Source organism: Carcharhinus amblyrhynchos, chromosome 15 (assembly GCF_965287045.1).
Source record: "Carcharhinus amblyrhynchos chromosome 15, sCarAmb.v2.hapA, whole genome shotgun sequence".
In the NCBI taxonomy this organism is placed as follows: domain Eukaryota; kingdom Metazoa; phylum Chordata; class Chondrichthyes; order Carcharhiniformes; family Carcharhinidae; genus Carcharhinus; species Carcharhinus amblyrhynchos.
In genome coordinates, this window is record NC_137338.1 from 75,025,825 (window position 1) to 75,048,477 (window position 22,653).

At 40.3% G+C, this 22,653-nt stretch overlaps 1 protein-coding gene across 4 annotated transcripts in view; it reads right to left on the reverse strand.

Moving 5' to 3' along the window:
- Positions 1-14,597: 14,597 nt before the first annotated feature.
- cab39l (calcium binding protein 39-like) overlaps positions 14,598-22,653 on the reverse strand; it is a 78,340-nt gene continuing 70,284 nt past the window's right edge. For all 4 annotated transcript variants that reach the window (XM_080204240.1, XM_080204241.1, XM_080204242.1 and 1 more), the window contains one exon: positions 14,598-16,080. In XM_080204240.1, coding sequence (XP_080060366.1) covers positions 15,892-16,080 — 189 coding nt within the window. In that variant the 3' untranslated portion in view covers positions 14,598-15,891. The remainder of the gene's footprint in view (positions 16,081-22,653) is intronic.

Sequence of the window (22,653 nt, forward strand, 5' to 3'; positions counted from 1 at the left end):
AGTGTTACTTGCCACTTGTCAGCCCAAGCCTGGATATTGTCCAGATCTTGTTGCATTTGAACATGGATTGCTTCAGTATCTGAGGAGTCCTGAATGGTGCTGTGTGCAATCATCAGTGAACATCCCCACTTCTGACCTTATGACAGAGGGAAGGTCAATGATGAAACAGCTGAAGATTGTTGGGCCTGTGATAGGACCCTGAGGGACTCCTGCAGAGTTGTCCTGGAACTGAGATGATTGACTCCACAACCACAACCAGCTGCTCCTGTGCCAGGTATGACGCCGACCAGCAGCAAGTTTGCCCCTGATACAGCCCATTGATTCCAGTTCTGCTAGGGCTCCTTGATGCCACATTTGGTCAAATGCAGCCTTAATATCAAGGGCTGACACTCTTGCCTCATCTCTGGAATTCAGCTTTTTTTCCACGTTTTTCCATGTTCCACTAGCACATCTTTCAAACTGTGGGAGGAAACCAAAGCACACAGGGGGAGAACGTGCAGACTCCACACAGTGACCCAAGACAGGAATTGAACCCAGGCTGCTCTTGCTGACTTCAAGGTTGGTAATTTTAGTACATCTATTCCTCCTCAGACAGATTAAGGCTAAAGCAAGAGGGTTTTCAAGGCAATGAAATTGTTGGTAATAATAATGTATATATAGCCATTGATTATCATTGTTTTAATCGTTTCCTTTGCTAATCTCACCAACACTGTCATTATTGTGAAGCAACAGCACTGTTGTGACATAGGACCTGCAGCAGTCAATGTGTCTTGTCAATATCTCTGTGGTTGGGCTTCAATGTAGACATACTGGTTGCCACCTCTCCTACATTACAACACTTAGTACACATCAAGAAATTCATTGGCTGTAAAGTGCTTTGGGACATCTTGAAGTAGTGGAGGCACTACATAAACTCAGGACTACTTTATTCATAGTGGTCACCGACCTCGACAAAGGGTGGGAAGAGGATAGCAAAACAGCATAATCGGTCTCTGTATATCCAAACTATCCCACTTCCTGGTGAAAACTATGGCCGTGGATATTGAGCGAGGACAGGGTAAAGCTTGTTGGTGCTTTTCCTTAAAATCCCTGATAGCTCCTTCACAAGAACATGGCTCATAACGTTCACTAAATCTTAGACGTGTAGAAAGCGTAAGCCACACTCGCACTTCAGGACTATGTGGAACATTATGTGCACACTAAAATCTTTAAACTTAAGTGCATGGAAGGACTGTGCTGAACCGGCTTTTATTAACGGGACAGCGCTAACTTCGTGTGCTTGCTGATGTTAGTAAGTATTGATACCTGTTTATTTATACAGTTCCTTGGTTCTAGCTACAGCACACAGAGACAGGAGACATGGCGGAGAGATTCTTTCGCAGAATCTTTTGTAAGTGTCTTTAAAAGATGTTTAGAATGCACAAAGTAAAAGGCTCTTAATTCCATTAAAAAATAATATATAATAAAGTGGATTCATGTCTGAAGATCCGACGCCCCAGAATATGGAGAATATGGAGGTCCCGCTCCTCTCTCAACGAACAATATCACAACTCCACGCCCCTAACTCATTGATACTAGGAGCATTATAGGTAAGATTAAGGTCCATGAAGTTCTAACTTTTCTTCAGGACTAAATTTCAGATGCCATAGTCTAAATTATGACATACAAATGTTTTTAAACGTGGTAATTTCACAGATTTAAAATAAATAACAAAACCTACATTCACTTACAAATATTGAATAATAATCTCAATCATATAAAATAAACACATACTTTAAATGAGCTAAAACAAAAGCATTAGCTGTTTAAAAGAAATGAGCAAAAACGATAAAAATGCTTTAACATAACTTGAAAGTAGCAGGGAATCCTTTTGCTTTCTGTTTTCAATACAAAACTGCTATTTCAAAACATAACCTTAATAAGTGTTCCCAATAAGGCCCTATTTGAAGGACGTATGGCTAGACTCGTTTGAGCCAGGCTGGGGTCTACGGGACTGTACTGTGGCAAACCGAAGGCTGCTACTGCGATCAGGAGTTCAATCAAAATTTTTAAATGCAGGTAAGTTCATAATTTTTCCCCAATTTCTATAAAAGGAAAATGTGGGCTATTATCTCTTTGGCAAGGCATGATTTTTAGTTTACTTATTAGTTACTTATTATTTAGTTTACTTATTAGTGTTTACTTATTACTTATTAGGCAAATTGCGCAGAGGGTGTGGAGAGTCTGCAGAAGGATCTAGATAGGCTGGGCGAATGGGCCAGGAAATGGCAAATGGAATTTAATGTTGGCAAGTGCGAGGTGGTCCACTTTGGTAGGAATAATGGTAGGAAGGACTATTTCTTACGTGGCGAAAAACTGCAGCAGGCGACGGTGCAGAGGGACCTCGGGGTCCTTGTGCATGAGTCGCAAAAACCCAGCTTGCAGGTGCAGCAGGTGGTCAGGAAGGCTAATGGGATGCTGGCCTTCATAGCGAGGGGGATTGAATATAAAAGTAGGGAGGTCTTGCTGCAGCTGTATAGGGCACTGGTGAGGCCGCAGCTGGAGTACTGTGTGCAGTTTTGGTCGCTGCACTTACGCAAGGATATTTTGACCTTGGAGGGAGTGCAGAGGAGGTTTACTAGGCTGATACCAGAGTTGAGGGGGTTGAGCTATGAGGAGAGGCTGAATAAACTAGGCTTGTACTCGTTAGAGTTTAGAAGAATGAGGGGAGATCTCATTGAGACGTATAAGATGATGAATGGGATGGATAGGATAGAGGTGGAGAGACTCTTCCCGCTCAGAAAGGACAGTAGGACTAGGGGGCATAGCCTCAAGATAAAGGGGGGGCGGTTTAGAACAGAGTTGAGGAGGAACTTCTTCACTCAAAGGGTGGTGAATCTCTGGAATTCTCTGCCCGTTGAAGTGGTGGAGGCTACCTCGCTAAATATTTTTAAGACGCGGGTTGATGGGTTTTTGATAAGCGAGGGGATTAAGGGTTATGGGGAGAGGGCGGGAATGTGGAACTGAGCCACGACAGATCAGCCATGATCTTATTGAATGGCGGGGCAGGCTCGAGGGGCTAGATGGCCTACTCCTGCTCCTATTTCTTATGTTCTTATGTCGCAAGTAGACTTAAATTAGCACTGCAATTGAGTTACTGGGAAAAATCCCTGAATTACCACACTCCAATGCCTGTTCGGATACACTGAGGGAGAATTTAGCACGGCCAATGCACTTAACTAGCACATTTTTCAAACTGTGGGAGGAAACCAAAGCACACACAGGGAGAACGTGCAGATTCTCCACAGTGACCCAAGCCAGGAATTGGACCCAGGTCCCTGGCATCGTGAGGCAGTAGTGCTGACCATATGCCACCACGTCACCTGGGCTGCTGATAAATAGTTTTCAGCATTAATCATTCTCTCCAGGGAAGGAGAGTGGAATGCAAATGATGTAATGGCAATACAATTGCTTCATAGAAATAATAGTAAGCCTTCTCATCACTTGAGCCTACAATCTAGACTGTGTAATATTGAGGGAGTGCTTGTCAGCTCGGTGGCACAGTGATTAGCACTGCTGCCTTACAGTGCCAGAGACCTAGGTTCAATTCCTGGCTTGGGTCGCTGGCCGTTTGCACGTTCTCCCTGTGTGTGTGAGTTTCCTCCCACAGTCTGAAAAATGTGCTGGTTGGGTAGACTGGCCATGCTAAACTCTCCCTCAGTGTACCTGGTACCAGAGCATGGCGACTAGGGGATTTTCACAATAACTTCATTACAATGTTAATATAAGCCTACTTGTGACTAATAAATAAATTTAAACTTAACTTGTCAGACGTGCCATCTTTTGGTGAGATGTTAAACTAAGAAGCCATCTTCCCTCAGATGACCATAAAAATTCCAATGCCACACGGTTGAAGCAGTACAGGAGAGTTCCTGGCCACTATTTATCTCTCAATAAACATTATTAAAATTGATTATCTGTGCATTACCACAGTCCTGTTTGTGGGAACTTGCCGTTCACAACTTGACTACACATTTCCCATATTATGACAGTCCCTACACAAAGTACTTAATTGACTGTGAAAATGGTAGGACATCTTGAGATAGTGGAAGCAGTATTTAAATGTTCTGTGGCAAATTGACAGAACATCTTAGTGCAGTCAATCTTCCAATAATTCAGCATTTAGTACAGATATTTTCTAGTTCTCAGACATGCCACTAGAGGGTGCTCCGAGAGCAGCAATGACCCTTCACATAAAGTTAGTGGATGGGGAGAATGTACACACAATCCTCAAGAGTGACAAAGATCAGAAATAGGGCAGGCCCCACCTCATGTGTGAGGGTATTGTATTTTGTAAAAGAACAGGACACAGCAGGGAAGGTTTTCCTTTGAGATTACATGAATTTCCAGATGTACCTCAGGCAGGGGAAGATGAAAGACTTCTGCAATGAAAAATGGGACAGACGTTAAAAAAAATTGGTGTTGACATCAACCAGAGAATATAAATGGACCTTGTGCATCTTACTTCAGAGTGTAGAATTTCCCACCTTCTGGGACAGACAAAGAACTTAGTGAGAAACCAACATATTTTCCAATAAGCAACTCATGGTGAGGTTCAGTTATTATTGATTCATATGAATTAGGGTAGGCCAGGGTTAGCGTGAAGACAGTACATATGTTTCAGCTAATAAAAAATACAATATGCTTATGATACCCATCATAAACATGGAAAATCCCAAACTGTAAAAATCAGTTGATCCATCCATATAAATAATTGGAAAAAAATGATCCAACCAACTGAATTATAGAGGAGTTAACATCACATGCAAATAAAAAAGCAGCTGATTTTAATCAAAACTTGGATGTATTCCCACAAGGCAGCTTCTGACCTCATGTCACTGGAAATATCCCAAACAATCATTTTTTTTCCCCATATAAAAATGTCAAACCACTCAGATTACTGTCCAATTACTGTTGGAAGGTTCTCTCCTATTTTTTTTCTTTACCAGCACTTTTACTGAAGCCAATTACTTTGTTTCTCAGGTTTTGGATACCAATAGTAAAGGTCCACATTTATTGCTTGTCTATTGCCAGAACTGAGTGGCTTGCTAGGCACCTTCAGCGAAGACAGTGACGAGTCAATATTGGTGTTGGACTGGAGTCACACAAAGCCAGAGCAGATAAAGAAATAGGAAGAATATTAGGGAGTCAGTTGGAGGTTCTACAATTGTGCAGTACTTTCATTGTACTTTTTACTGATATGAGCCTTTTAGTTTGAAACTCTTAAAACTGAATTAAATTTCTCAAGATAGGTTTACAAACTCATGTTCTCCTGCTCACCAGTGATTTCTAGTTCATAAACATGATCGCTACACGACTATACCCACAACGGATGGTGCTGTGAAGCCAAACTATAGCAAGCTTCACATTGTTATGATATCGCTAAGGGAATACGTATTATCAGGCTGTGAAACAGCATGTGACAAGCAGCTACTAGTATATGTGTGTGCGTGTGTGAGTACACATATGTGTGCATGACTGAGAGTGAGAGGCTGGATGGGATAGGGATTGCAGCTGTGAGTAATAGTTGCCGAATCCAAAAGTACATCTGTCTACTGAGCCATCCTATGCTGTCTCTTCAGACAATCCAAACCTATGTACAGTTTATTAGTCTTGCTGTAAGATTGGTGTGATCATGTAAAACAAATATAGAAACACAACATGGCAGTAAAGATAGGATTTTGGAGACAACTGGACAAACTACAGGGATGTTGGCACAGTGGTTAACACTTACTTCACAGTGCCACGGTTCTGGGTTGGATTCCAGCCTTGGGTGACTGTGTGTGAAGGTTACATGTTTTCCGTGTTTCATCTGGGTGCTCTGGTTTCCTCCCATAATCCATAGATGTGCAGATTGGTGATAAATTTCCCCTCAGTGTCCAAAGATGTGTAGGATATGGGATTAGCGGGATAAGTGTGTGAAGTTATGGGAAAAGACCAAGGGGTATGCTTGGGTAAGATGCTCTATCGCAGAGTCAGTGTAGATTTGATAGGGTGAATGGCCTCTGTCTGCGTCTAGAGATTCTATTAATATTCAATTCAATATTTAAGTTTGCATGTCCATTGAAATTCCAGGAGGCAGATTAATCTGTGGTTAATCGGAGCAAGACAGATGGTGCTTTGCACAACAATGAGTACTTGATTTGTAGAATAGTCAGATCCGTGGTTAATCGGAGCAAGTCAGATTTAAATTGGCAGTAAAAGTAATAGGGCCATGAATCAGGTGCCACTCCTGCATGCAAAATGGAAAATCTTGAACCATTACAACAAGAAAAAGACAGCAACTGACTGAAGAGGCTCAGAAGCTATGGTGTTAAGCTATGGAACATGCGCTACCTTGGAACTGATGGCCTACAGACAGTAAACATGAGAATCAATCAGTTTATCAGCCGGTGCCCTGGTAAGGTCTGTAATGTTTCAGAAGCTGAATGAATAATGGAGCTGGTTATAGCTTCAAGGACAATCAAAATCTTCTAAAAAGACCTTTCTGAAAAAAAAACAAAATGTCACACTATTGACACAAACATGGACTGATAGTCAGGAAACAGAAAGCCGTGTGTGATGTACAGCCTATTGCACCCACCACGAAGCATTATGTGTCCCAAAATTTTGACCTAGTATGTATATAAAAGAACATTGGGCTCGTTCATGCAGAAAATCTGGTTCCTGGTGGCCAGAAGTTACAGTAAGATAGAACCAAATAAAAAGTACGTGCAATACATTGGCATAAACAACAGAGTGCACCAAATACCCGCATGAGCACAAGCATCTACATGAGGTTAGTGGCAATGCAGACCAGGGTAGAAATTCAGACTGGAGAAATCTTGAACTGGGGAGCAAACAGACTTTCTAGATTGTGAGCGTGACACAATTTGCGTATTAAGTCAAACAATTACAGGTTGTCACTGGCGGCACAGTAGCACAATAGTTAGCACTGCTACCTCACAGCGTCAGGGACCTGGGTTCAATTCCTGGCTTGGAGTCACTGTCTGTGTGGAGTTTGTATATTCTTCCCGTGCCTATGTGGATTTCCTCAGGTTTCCTCCCACATTCTGAAAGATATGCTGGTTAGGTGCATTGACCCGAACAGGTGCCAGAGTGTGGTGATGAGGGGAATTTCATAGTAACTTCATTGCACTTGTGACTAATAAATAAACTTTAACTATGATCCTCATATGCCTGAAGAAAAGTGGCAAAAACATGCTCACAGCCAACATAATCACAGAAGTGTGTGAACATTTTATCAGAGTTCTGAATATACTTGGAATGTTGGAAATCAATGAAACAATCAAACTAACCATGTACAATGGGTCACCCATTCATTGTATGACTACATTGACATTGAAACGCAGCTATGGCAAGTGTGCATAGAAACCACAAGTATTTTACCTGGTGGATGAGTGGGCTATCAATAGCAGGATTACCAGTGTGTACGGAACTCAACATTGCAGCAATACATGCAATCACTAATATACCTGCTTTGGCAGAAGAGACCAAGAATAATCTCATTGAGTCAGTCCTGACCAACAGACATACCAGACAAATTCAATGCTACAGGAAACTTTAGAGGTGATACTTTTGCAACACTTCAGAGAAGGTGCAATTCTTCCAATTGACCCTCCTAGAAAGTATAGAGTGCAGGTACAAGAGAGGCTGAAAAGTGAATGAAATGACATGGAGTGTAATGGCATTGTTGTGTGCATCAGCACAATAACTGCCACAATTCAATCACATACATACTGAAAAAAGATGGCACAATCTGGTATGTTTGGACCCAGGATGTCTAAATTTTGTTCCAAAGAAATGCTTATGCACAATTCCAATTAGAGGAATTGATTCCCAAATTCATAAGGAGCAAAGTTTTTCTCCAAGTTGGATGCCAAACCCAGATATTGGTTGGCTAATTTGGTAGAGGAATCTCAAGAAACCACTAATTTCATTTGGACAACGTTGCTTCCAGGAGATTACCATTTGGTTTATCCATCAGTCAGAATCACTTCCTACAGCATATGGATGGAATTACAGAAATTATTCCTGAATGCATATGCATTGCCAAGATATTGCAATGATGGAAAAAAACCAAAGAAGGGTATGATCAAACATTACAGTCACTGATGGCAGCACATTCTTCAACAGCAAGAAATGCCACGCAAATGTAGGTCAAATTAATGTCATCAGTTCTACTTATTCAAGTTCCAGCTGACCCAGACAAAATTAAAGATGTATGACACATGCCTACTTCTAGGGCAAAGAGGACTTTCAATGATGTCTCATATTTTTCAACATTTTACTGCCATACCTACCCAGCTTTGCAGATAAAAGCATCATCAGAACTTTTAAGGAAGAATGTTCCATATATATGGCAGGAAGACTATTGGGTAGCACAGTGCTTAGGGACCTGGGTTCGATTCCCAGCTTGGGTCCGATTCCCAGCTTGGGTCACTGTCTGTGGGGGTTTCCTCCAGGTGCTTTGGTTTTCTCCCACAGTCCAAAGATGTGCAGGTTAAGTGAATTGGCCATACTAAATTAGTGACTTTTGAGAGATAGCTGGACAAATACATATATAGGATGGGAATAGAACGATATGGCCCCCAGAAGAGTGGGGGTTTTAATTCAGTCAGGCAGCATGGTCGGTGCAGGCTCGGAGGGCCAGAGGCCTGTCCCTGTGCTGTAATTTTCTTCGTTCTTTGTTTTTAAATTGTCCTTCAGTGTACCCGAACAGGCACCGGAGTGTGGCAATTAAGGGAATTTCACAGTAACTTCATTGCAATCGGAATGTAAGCCTACTTGTGACTAATAAACTTTAACTTAAGATGTGTTGAGTCACTTAAACTGGCATCATTGGAAGGGATGAGTTCTACACTGCCATAACCAGAGACAATCTAAGAGTCTCAAAAAGAATTAGGAGCATCCATTATACAAGATAGCAAACTATTTGCCTTTGACTCCAAGTCTAGCACAAGGACAATCCAATTATTCAAACATAGAATGAGACATTATGGTACCAATGTGATAGTTGGCGCTACGTGTACCTACTTGGTAAACAATTTCTTGTGGAAATTGACCAAAACATCTGATTAAGAATATAGTGTTATGCCTTTGAGGGCTACTGAAAATCAGCTGCAAAATAGTTTTGGACCTAGAAATGAGTGGGGTAGATGATGTACTCAATGTTGATTCAATGAGTGTTGGTCAACACAAACAACTTCATGCAAAAGCAACAAATAATCCACGGCTGAAGACATTATGGAGAACTACTGTAGAAAATTGGCCTGACAATACAAGTGGCAGCAGACTCCCTCAGATGCATTTAGCTGTATGGAGGTGAACTAATATTACAAGAGGTGTGATTTTCAAAGGAAAAGGAGTGCTTGCAGTTCTCAATTGTCATAGTTACACCTAAGGCACATGGACATAGAATGAACAGGACACCTGACAAGGGAAACTGTGCATTGGCCAGGAATCAACAATATCGAGAAGGTCACGAGGGTGAGCCGTTCATGCCAGAGTCACCAATCATATCAGTGCCAAGAACCTCTATACCGCAGGATTCCATTGTGCCCTGGTCTAAAATTACAATGGATTTATTTACTCTCCACATGGCGAATACTTTCTAAATTACTTCTCCAAACTTCCAATCATTAGACAACTGAAAGATACTTCGAGTCTGTCCGTGGCAGAAACAATAACTGCAATATTCAGGTTGTTTGATATACCTGAAGGCATCATATCAGACAATGGGTCATTTTTAGGGACAAACAATGGCACAGCCTGGCCTGCTAATCTAAATCCAGTGGTCTTGTCAAACAAATGGTTTAAGACATTAATCATGAACTGCAGGGAAACAAAGCAAGATCATTGCCATGTTACATCTAAGAACAATATCTTTTGATATGGGCTTACCGTCACCAGTGAAAATCATGGTCAGGAGAGGGTAAGGTAACTTTATCAAGACATCACCTGCTCCAGCTCTCAGAAATTCAGGGTAAACTCCACGAAAACCAAGAGAGAATGAAGATGGCACACAACCAACATGCAGGTGTGGAGTTGCCTAATCTGTACATGGGTCAAAACGTTCAGATTATACATCTTACCCAGGGAACCTAGTCACCCACAGAAATATCTAAGGCACGCAATAATCCTAGATCTTAAGAGATCACAACACCAAATGGGGCGACGTTAAAAATAAACAGAAGCCAGCTAAGGGAATTGTACATCTGTATAATATCCAGCACACCAACTGCATCTAAAAGTACAAAGATAAAGTGCAAATGCGCAAGACCATTTTGTAAAAAAAAATTAATACTTTATTCTTAATCAAAAAAGTCAATTAAGTCAAATCATAGTCCCCACATGAGAGACAAACCAGATTCAAGCTGACAAGATAAGGATATATACCCCATCTTGGGTTTGATCAAACAAGATCTGAGCTGATAAGACATTGCACCCCCTCCCAGGCTTGATCTAACGCTTCATCTTAGCCAAAAGACCAAGATGGTTTTGAAAAATTGCTTCAGTGAAGCCTCAGTTTAATCTCATTGGTTACCATGTATATTTATTCTACCCAGAGAAGACCACAATCGCAGGTGCCAGCACACCAAGTTCAATGAGCAAGCCATACCCCTTGTTTGATCATGGTTTCACCCCTGCCAGGCATTCCAATAATACTCAGGATGACAACACATTAGTCTAGAACACCCAAGTGCTAAATCTAGATCGTTACACCATACCATCGCAATATGACAGGATTAGTAGGCCACCCTTTGAACTCTAACAATCTTTTGTATCTTTAGTTACCACAATCACCCTATTGTGCAGTTATTCTGTGGGTGAAAAAAGGGATATTTTCCACTTTAGTTAATATACAAATGAGTCCAGTAACCAGGATGCAAAGCAGCATGTGACCACCAGCTGGAAGGGTCTATAGGAATTGTTGCTATGCTGTCCTGGTAATAGTTGATGAATCCATTAGATCTGTCTGCTCAGCCACTGTGTACTCTATCTTCAAATAAGCCACACCTACTCATAGTTCCCCAGTTCTGGTTTGAGATTGAGAAGCAGATGTACAAACATGAGATGTGCTTCACCTGATCAGAAATTGAAAGGACTCGAGAGGTAAAACTTTCTAATGGCCATTCAATTTTTTTCTTCCTCACTTTTGTGAAGTTTTGCACTCATTAGTACAAGTCAATATTAGGAAAGAGAACTTTGCATTTTGGGTACCCAGTGTCAGCTTCAAGGACTTCCAAAGCACAGCCTGAGACAGCAATACGCTCCCATTAATCTAACCCAATAAAGGTGGTTATAGCACAAAGTTCAGAAAAAGTAACCACTGTATTAGTGTAAATCTTTCTGTTTTCCACGCTAGCCATTGTGAATACCTCCAATTGAGATTGGGCATTCCCACCATAAAAATGAATGCATTTTGTATAAGATGATTATAAACCAGCTGACAGATATTTCCATCCCATTAGTCTAGGTTGTATGCAAACTCAAGTCCCTTACTGAAAGCCTTCCTCTATAACTGCATTGACCTTTTTTTATTTGAACCAGGCTGTTTGCAACCATGACATTACATCTGACCAATAGCTGAGCTTCCAACCCCATATCTTCTGCATTACCAAGACTACTTTAGTTCCACCTATAGAAGATTGCCAATCTCCACCCCTGCCTCAGCTTATTTAACATTGGAACCCACCATTAAGGTCTTTGTTATCTCTAGATTCTAGTATTCTTATCTAGTCAAGAGGTGACTAACACATGGTTTCTTACCCCAAGGCATGACTAGAATAGTTAAGTTGAATTAAATTATTTAAATATATTGATATGAAATTAATTAACTTAGAGAAACAAGAAAAAATATACAAAGACAGGCACAAGGGGAGAGGAAATCCTTCCTCATAATATCCAAGATAATGGATAGATTTTAAAATGTTTTACTACTGTAGAAGTCTAGTATGGCCAGCTTAGAGGAAAATATGCCGCAAAACTAGTAATTTGCCCTCTTACATTGCATCCTCCATAAACTTGAGCCCATTTAAAATTCTTCTGCCTGTAACTTAACACATCAGGGAATCCATCATGTCTGCACTCCGTGATCTACATTTATACCATGTCTTTAATAATGAAAAGTCCCAAAATATTTTCCACATTTCTCTTGTGTTCTATACCTGGACAATTCAGGTTTGGGCTGATAAGTGACAAGGAACATATGTGCACATATATGCCTGGCAATGACCATCTCCAGTAAGAGAATCTAACCATTCAATAACATTACGTTACTGAAACACCCATTCCCACTATCAACACGTAGTTGGAGTATTCAGAAATTTAATTGGACCAGCATTTAAATACTGTGGCCACAGGAGCAAGTCAGACTGGGAATTTTGTGGAGACTAACTCACCACCTGACTCTCCAAAGCTAGTCCACCACCTACATGGCATGAAAGTGATGGAATACTGTCCATTTGCATGGATGAGTGCAGCTCCAAACACCGCACAAGCTCAACACCATACAGGACAAAGCATACCACTTGTCTGGCACCCCATCCACAAATATTTCCTGCCCCCACCCACAGAGACAGCCTTGTGCATCATCTACAAGATACGCTAAGGAACTCACTAAGGCTTCTTTGACAGCACCTTGAAAACCTATGAGTGATGTCTACCACCTAGAGAAACAAGATGCACGGAAACACCACTACCTGCAAATTGCCCTCCAAGCTACACACCATCTTGAATCACATCACTGTTCTTTCACTGTCACTGGATCAAAATCCTGAAACTCCCTTCCTATTAGTATTGTGGGTGAATCCACACCACATTGATTGCAGCAGTTCAAGAAGGCAGCCCATCACCACCTTCTCAAGGGCAATTCGGGACCTAGTTAGTGATGCCCACATTCTCTGAAAGAAGAAAAACTTTCAGTCTAGCAATTCAGTGTTAATGGATGAGTAGTTTCAAGGTTATGGACTTGCACCTATTGGGAAATGGATCGAGTCCAACAACCTCATTCTTCATGAAGCTACACAAAGGATACATTCAGCCCATTGGGTTGGACTAAGTTTGAACCTTTGCTCCAAAAAGGTGAAAAGGATCTAATACACAGCAACATCCAATCTGAACACATTTGCAGTTCATAACTTGTTTGTGACAATATATGCATCTTTGGATACAACAGGACTGCCAAGTACCTTCACAACTAGCATAATCATGATTTTTTCTGAATATTGCTGTTGGCGATTCCCACATTTGCTGCTCCACAGCTCAGTTCAACTTACAGAATCATATAATCCCTACAGTGCAGAGGGAGCCCATTCTGCCCATCCAGTCTACATTGACCACAGTTCCACCTAAGCCCTATTCCCAGAAACCCCACATATTTACCCTGCTAATCCTTGACATTAAAGTCAATTTAGCACGGCCAATCATCTAACCCGCATATCCTTGGAGAATCACTTCCTGTGATTAGGTCCAGAGCACAATTTTTAAAGCAGCCTTGCGATATCAAAATGGATGCTGCAGAAAGTTCAAAGTTTTAACTTATCAGTCACAGTAAGGCTTACATTAACACTACAATGAAGTCACTGTGAAATTCCTCTTTCACCACACTCCGCCACCTGTTTGGGTCAATGCACCTAACCTGCACATCTTTTTAGACTGTGGAGGAAACCCATGTAGACACATGGAGAACGTGCAGACTCTGCACAGGCAGTGACCCAAGCCAGGAATTGAACCCAGGTCCCTGGCACTGTGAGGCAGTGGTGCTAACCACCGTGCCATCCTTCAGAGAGGAATTTAAAAATTAATTGATATCAGTTATCTTTAAGACAATTTACTTAGAGTGCTCTTTGATGACTTTGCAGTGTCACTAAAACTCATTCATAATTGTACCAATGCTTCCTTTGAATAGGCAGTGGGTAACCAAAACTGACCAGAAGATCCTTGGTTTAATTCACAGGCTGTCTGACTTCACTACTGCACCCAGAGTTGATAGTAGGGATACCACAAATTAGTTGGGGTGACATTGGACATTGCTGTGTGTTAGTCCTTCCATCTTTTTGGAGCTAAAGTCCAATCTGAGTTCAGCCCATTGGATTGAATGTGTCCTTTGGGCAGCTTCATGAAGATATTGTCCTCAATCCAATTGCCAATCAATGCAAGTGAGTAAACTCTAAGCTACTCATCAGTCAACAGTGAATTGCTATTCAGTGATCCTGGCTGGAAACATGTGGATATGAGAGACCAGAAAAAGATTCATTGATCCCTTCCTGCATTAGACATCTCTTGACTGAGACTCTAGAGGGTGGCTATTGTCCATGGAACCCCTCCCTCAAAAGGAGGGACAAAATTTGTCTCAAGATCGCGAGCAACCTGCAAAACTCAGTTTATGAGAGGAAGGAATATTAAAAGGGAGGGGAACAAAGGAAGTGGAAGAGATTAACAAGACTTTAAACAATGCTTTAAGAAAGAGAAATATAACATTGTTTGCTTATAGAACTACACATGCTGTCATACAACATCAAAGCACCATGATGGACCAGTACTGTAGTCTTAAATCAGTAAGTTTTCTTTTTAATTTTTCAACTATGTCTACACAAATGTTGTATAGTTATTCACCAGTGGAATAAACAATTCATCAATTTACTCTGAAGTATTCTCTAGATTATTTTCTTCAATAATAACTGCCTTAGGAAGGCTAGTACAATGTTTCACAACTTCATAGCGCAGTACAGAAAGAATTCCCCCAAATCATCGGATTTTGAATGTTAAAAAACATAAGCAATTTATGGGAATTAATGGCCTCAAAATAATACATAATTCATATTACATCTTTAAAAGTGAAACACTTTTGGCAAGCATACAGCATACATCATTTAAAACAAAAAAAACAAATTAAGCTTTTCATAAGTTTAATATCTTTTATTTAAAAAGTACTCAAATTAGGCTGTATTTGTGATTTTGTGAAAAGCTGACCATCAGAGCACTTACTTCTAAATGCAGCCGTACATTGTAACAAGTATTCATTGAATGCAACCACATATGTACAATTACACGTTTTGGAAAGAAAAATGATATGTGCAACCACAAAATTAAATTACAGCTTGACCCCTTCAAGGTAAATAAACAAAAATGATTGGGACATGGTTTCAGTTTTATATGCAAAGAAAATATTCACCAATCATTCTTTATCTTCTTTATGCTGACCTGTTCACAATAAAAATTGTGTACCAATATTAATGAGTAGGTTTATATGGATAGACTTAGGGTGTCTGCTCTTGCTATTTAGCAATGTTAAATACCTCAGTCTCTAGCTCATCTAATATAGGGCTAACATGGTGGGTGCCTTATGGAGATCAGCTATTAAAGCTGATCAGAATCGTTTCAAAGTTGCAAGCTCTGCAGATTCACCATTGCAAAAAGATAGTGCCGCAGACTTTTCCCTAATCCAGTGATAAACGTACTCAAATTAAAAATAACCTCATTTACATAGTAATACAGTAGCAAACTAGATCTGATCCAAGGCTATAGCCACCTTACCAATGGCATGCTAAGCCTAGCCACAGTTACTTTAAAAATTTTAAACTATCAGGGCAAAGAATCACTGCTGCTGTACAAGTATGTAAACTCCTAAATCCACATACAACCATAGATGTAGGAGGGGGAAAAACTAATATACAGGCACTCAAAGACAATATGCATGAATAAAATTAGTTTTATTATATATAAATATTAGAAGTGAGTTACTGTTACTACACAATCCCTTCCCTACAAAGAAATGTAATCAAATTGTATACAGGTGCGGCAAATAGTTAAAGCTCCATCCATCGATACTGCTTTGAACCAAATATGTTACGACTGTTGAGCTGCAGGTCTTTTCAAATCCCTGATCTGTTTGATCAAATAGGACTTCTCATCATTAAACTGGTCGTCATCTGTTCTGTCTGCTTGAAACTGACTGAGGAACTCTATCAGTTTGGTCTGGTTTTTCAACAGGATGTCCAAGATAGGTTGTGTTTTATTGGGATTTGCCACAAAAACCTAGGAAGAGCAAAGAGAGAAAAATGTGCAAGTTATTCATAAATTAGGCAAATGTAGCTTACCTGTGATGTCCAAATCTCATGTATACCATTTTAAGCTTCGTCCTAATGTAGAATCAATCCATGCCCATTATAACCCACCTCAGGAATTTAATTCTACATTTTTTGTAATTATTTTGTAAAATCTTGATTTACTGCACTAATTGGAAATGCAACAAACTAAACAGTGATTTATTTGTCGACCTGCCAAACTCATTTAAAACATCGAGTTCTCGTGGTTGAGGGCAAACTGTTTGCATCCACTCAATTCTGTTTTTTCTTTGTTTTGAAACTTTGGATGAGGTTGGCAATGTAATGAAACTCAAGGCTGTAGGAAGACAGAGGGGATTTTTGTTTCCTATGGTAGGACACTGGGCAATAGACACAGCAAGAAACATTTACACCAACAATTTAAACAGTGGACCAGCACAGAAAATCAAACCCTCACGTTACATTCTAAAACTTGCCAGGACTGTAGAATAAAGTTCCAGTAAGGACTTTCAGCTGTCTGGTCACCAAGAGGGTTTCTTGCTTTGTTACAGCAGATTTGTAGTGATATTTATGTGGGATCATGATCAATTCTAATTAAAAGGAAGACTTTTCTTTAGTTTTATCAGTTCTAGTTACTTCAGTAGATACATAGAGCAGTTTCAAAAATATAAAATGAAGCAGAACAGTTCAAGAAAAAAATCTTATGTTAACATTAACTTGCTCTCAATGACTGAAGTATCCAATTGTTAATTTATTATCTTTTCACAAGATATCTCAATTAGTTATGTTTGAAGCACAAAAAGCTCAATTGCCCAGAAACACTACACCAGATGTTGTGCATTAGTCTCCAGTCACACTTCCCATCTCAAAAAGGGAAGCAAAACTGGCCGATGCAGCATTCCTCTAAAGGAATGCACAGCCTACTGATGTCTCAGAATGCTGCACAGATGAATGACACAAACCCAAACAGCAACCCATTTGTCAAACTTCTTTTTTTTAAAAAAAGCACATCTTCGCCCACTTTCTCCCCTTTGGGAGATAGTGGGGAGGTGACGGAAGGACTCGCTGGGCTGATTATCAGCCTGTTGAATAACATCATGGAGGTTCTGTGGCCAACAAGTCTCGGAGTGGGACTTGAAATTGGAATTTCTGGCCCAGAGGTAGAAATGCTACCTCGACTGTAGCAATGGGTGACTTGGGAAGCAGAGGGTGGTGTGGGAAGTACAAAAGAGAAACACTTAAGGAATTTATATATGATTACCTTATTGACTAATTGAAGGCCTCACAAAAATACTTCTGATGCGTTTCAAACTATCAACAATTGGAATAAAGCCATCAATAATTGGAACAAAAAGGCAAGAAAGATAGATTTCTAAACGTGCAATAGTTTCCAGCAATAAATGAAGTGCTTTGGATTCACAACCAATTGAAGCCAAATCCTGATAAAATTACAAGGAACTTGCTTGGAAGATTCATTATTTAATGAGAATGCGGTTGGGATTTCCATAATTTTGTCTGTAAAGAAATCATTTGCATTTCAATAGCACCATTTCACAAGCTTAGGATGCCCTGAAGTGTTTTACGGCCAATAAAGTACAAAGGTAGAAATTTATTGCACAATGACTTCTACAGGTCAAGTCCCAAAGGAAAGCAGCCATACACATAATAACTGCAGAAAAAAAATCATTAGTAGCAATTTCCATCAAAATCAGCTTTACATCTGGAATTACATTCTTCCAATATAATTAATGAACTGCTATTAAAATTCTAAGGTTAGTACAAAAACTCAGAGATAATGGTAGAGGTAAACTCAGAGTGCTGCTAAATTGGAGCTTATTTTAACTTTAAGCATTAGCAGATAAACACTATCTTCTGAACTACTCATACAATTTTCAGATCTTGCACCATCCTTCAGTTGATGTTTTTCAATCTAAGAACACACCTTGACTAGAGAAAACTGCACAATTATGTAAATATGTATTAAAATGCACATTATTAGCTTAGCCAAGAGTACTCAGCCAGGCAGCTTGCTCAGTTCTTGCTGGGAACTGGGCAGAGTGTTTTATTGCTTTGCTACACTGCTGAATGAAACACAAATACAGACCAAAAACACATCAATGGAATACAATTACATTTCTGTCAAGGGCACTACACTGTGCTTGTGACAGAACAGTCTTGGTTGGCCTTCCCTTTCACCTCAAGTTGAATTTATGAGAAACTGATCTATGCCCATGCTGTGTTTTAATTGAATTTTTAATTGGGAGTACAAAAGTCACGTTGTCCTCTTCCTTAAGCTCTCCGCTGCTACTTGCATCTCTTTAGCAGCTTTCAGCGCAAGAAAAACATCCCAAATTGCTTCACAGAAATGTCAAAACAAGAATTAATACCAAGGCATAGATATTAGAACAGGTGACCAAAAGATGGCTTTAATGAATGACCCAAAGGAGGAAACAGCTGTGGAGAGGGCGATAGGTTTGGAGAGGAAGCTCCAAAGCTTGGAGCCTTGACAGCTGAAGATACAGTTTGCAACAGTGGGACTACCATAATCAACCAATTGCAGAGGCCAAAATCAGAAATGTAGTGAGATCTAACAGGAGGGATTTGAACACACGGGTCAGAATCTTACCAAAAAAAAAGAGCCAAGTGTCAGGGTCTGACTGAAAATTGGTGTGTTTCTTACCAAGGTGCGCGCGTGCCGGGGGTGGGGGGGTGGTGGCGGTGGTAGGGGATATCCATATGACAGGTTAACATCTGGGTGAGCATGTTGCAAACCTCACTGATGTGATGTCGTGTAAAAATGGTTTGAAAATATGGTACGTGGTGAGGGAGTCTAATTACATTCAAATGTATTGTGGGCATAAATCCGATAACATCACTGGCAAGAGGTGGCTAAGGTTGGACATCATGATTTTGTCGGCGAGATTCAGATTTTGTTGGATTGATTGAGCCCCGCTAACATTCGAGGATTGAATATCCCCACATTCCTAGGGATGGAATGCCCCGCCCACATTCCCGTGGGTGGAATGCCCTGCCCAGCTCCCCATGGATGACAGCATGGGTTCAAAATCGCTCCCAAAGATACCTGTTTACATTCAGGTCAAAAAATATAATCTCAGGTGCTGCACAGTGATGTAATCGGGACGAAGTAGAAAGGGTCAGGAGCTTCAGGTTTTCAGGTGTCCAGATCACCAACAACCTGTCTTGGTCCACCCATGTCGATACTATAGTTAAGAAAGCCCACCAACACTTCTACTTTCTCAGAAGACTAAGGAAATTTGGCATGTCAGCTATGACGCTCACCAACTTTTACAGATGCACCATAGAAAGCATTCTTTCTGGTTGTATCACAGCTTGGTATGGCTCCTGTTCTGCCCGAGACCACAAGAAACTACAAAAGGTCGTGAATGTAGCTCAATCATGCAAACCAGCCTCCCAACCATTGACACTGTCTACACTTCCTGCTGCCTCGACAAAGCAGCCAGCATAATTAAGGATCCCACGCACCCCGGATATTCTCTCTTCCACATTTTTCCATTGGGAAAAAAGATACAAAAGTCTGAGGTCACATACTAACCAACTCAAGAACAGCTTCTTCTCTGCTGCCATCAGACTTTTGAATAGGCCTACCTGGCATTTAGTTGATTTTTCTCCACACTCTAGCTATGACCGTGACATTACATTCTGCACTCTCTCGCTTCCTTCTCTATGAACGGTATGCTTTGTCTGTGTAGCACGCAAGAAACAATACTTTTCACTGTATGTTAATACATGTGACAATAATAAATCAAATCAAATTGGTCTGACCTGAGTCAATAGTGCTGTCATGACTTGCTGAGCCGACCCCATCAAGTTCAGAGTAAACAGTATGTAGAATACTGACCATCCATGGAAGAAGCAGATGGCTGGCAACTACATGTCAGCTAATTTGTACACAAAGTCCCACAGACAATAAGTGAATGTCAGACTACTGACCATAACCATGAAAATGTGAACAAAATGTAGGGGTTCATTTGTTTCCACTTGGGGGAAACCAAAGCTGGGAGTCATAATTATATGATAGTCACTACTAATTTGAATAAAGAATTCAGGGGAACTTTTTTTACCCAGAGTGTGGTTAGAATGCGGAACTTGCTAACACATGGAATAGTTTATTTTTAAAAATTAATTCATGGGGTGTGGGCGTCATGACAGCATTTATTGTCCATCTCTAATTGTCCTGAAGATAACGATGAGTCACCTTGAACTGTTGCAGTCTGTGTGGTGAAGATTGTGGCAATTTTGTTACAACTGAGTGGCTTGCTAAGCCATTTCTGTGGACAAAGAGTTAAGCACATTGTTGTGGCTTTGCAGTCACAGGGGCCAGACCTAACAAACAGAAAAGTTCCTTCTTTGAAAGAGATTAGTGAAACAGATGGGTTATATTTTTATGAAAATTGCTATTATTGATGATGGCTTTTTATCCCAGATTTATTTAATCATTAACTGAATTTAATTGCCATGGTGGTATTTCATTTTAAGTCTCTGGATCATTAGTCCAGGCCTCTGGATTACTAGCCCTGTAAATAAGCTACTATACAACTATATCCTTTACTTGAGCAAGTATCATTTAAGGGGAAACTAGATAACTATCTGACAGATAAGGAAACAGAAAGAGATGCTGACCAAGTTAAATGAAGTTGGGTTGGGTGGGGAAAAAGCTTATGTGGAACAATAGCACTGGCATCGACTTGTTGGGCAAATGGTCCATTCAGCGTTGTAATTTCTATTCAGATTATCTGATGTTGGTTGAGGGAGAAGGGGAATGGGGAATGGGGAATTGTTTGTTCAAGTTGCATCATGGGAGTTTGTGCATCATAAGTAGGCAGATGGGGCCTTGACCGAGATCCTCATCCAAAATGTTTCTTTTTTAACATTCAAAACAGGAAAAGAAAATGAAAAACAATTTTTTTTAAAAACACATGAATTCTGTGAAAAAAAGCTTTTCAGGATGTGGACAAATGTTGGTTTAGTCTCCAATTGTTCCAAGAAGTTGGTGGGCTGTGGAATTGGGGCAATTACTATTCAGCAAATATTAAAGAATTAACTGCATATTGTGAGCTGGACTGGACTGAGAAAGGGCAGTATTTTGCCTTCTTTGCAGGTCACTGATTTTTTTTCCCTAATGCAGGTCATCATATTGTCAAATTTATTCATTTCAATTTCACAACTTGCCATGGTGGGATTTGAATTTACAATGCTTAGGGTTGCAAACTCAGCACCACAGCACACCACAACAAACCCTGGCAAAAAAACTTAACTGGGAAAAATGTTGCATTTTGCTAATTTTAGAGCAGCTTTAAGAACCACCAAATGCCACGACTTCTTTATACAATTTACAAGCATCATTTGATCCCAGTGAGTGACTGGGATCTGAAACCCACTGCCTGAGAGTATAGCTGAGGCAAGTTTGAACTGAGGCATTTAAAAGGGAAGTGGATTATCCAAAAAGGAAACATGTGCAAGGCTGCAGGGAAAAGACCTGGGAGCGGCATTAGGCTACACAGAGCAATGCAGACATGACAAGCCGAAAGGCCTCTTCCAGTGCTATAACCATTCTGTGATCCTGAATCATGATTCGGCATGCTTGAGGAATCATTGGACTTCAAGATAAAATTACAGTACGACTACTGTGGATACCTAACAGATTCTCTAAATTACTCCCATAGCTTAATAAATTCCAAATGTCAATTCATCACCCAATAACATCCATACATTCTCAATATAAAGGAATCCACCTCTGCATTCCAAATAAATCAGTCTTACTTATGAGAAATCATGAGTAAGGTCATTGGGACTTGCAAACTCCTCAGCCGTGAAAGGATATAAATAAATTTTAAAAACCAGAAACTCAATGCCTCAGCTCATTAAGATAAAATCACACTGGCTTGTGGCTAATGACAAACCACGGCTTTAGCTCATAGGCCATTTCTGATGCACTTTGTTTTCTCCACCATCTCATTCAACACAACTCATTCCCATCATGGATTTATGATAATGGAGAGGAAGAGCACTCTGCACCTTCACTAACTGCAAGATAGAAGAAATGTTCCTTTCCAGGGCAAGCCGGTTATGCCATCATTTTCTATTTGCTGACTACAGAAGTAACAGGAAGCAGTATCTACATAGAGTGCAGTTTCACCTCTGTAAAACTAACATTTGCCAAACCATTTTTTACAAGTATTAGTTATAATGAAACAAGTGATGGCTTTTGCACCAACTACTCCTACAACAGATGCACTTTGGGAACATAGTGTCATAAGCAACAAGTTAGTATAAGTGACTCGACTTCATTAGATAAAAGGACATACAGATTTATATTACACAAAAACTGAACTAAATGAGACTCCTGAAGGGTCACATGTTCAGAGATTTTATCTCTACTGAGGAGCACAAGTGGCTAGGGTTATGCTGCTTCCTTGAGCAACGGTTTGATTTTAACTTCATGACACTCCTTTCCTCAAACTCTAGAGGCTTCTAAGCAAAATTACCTAAATGCAACCCCAAT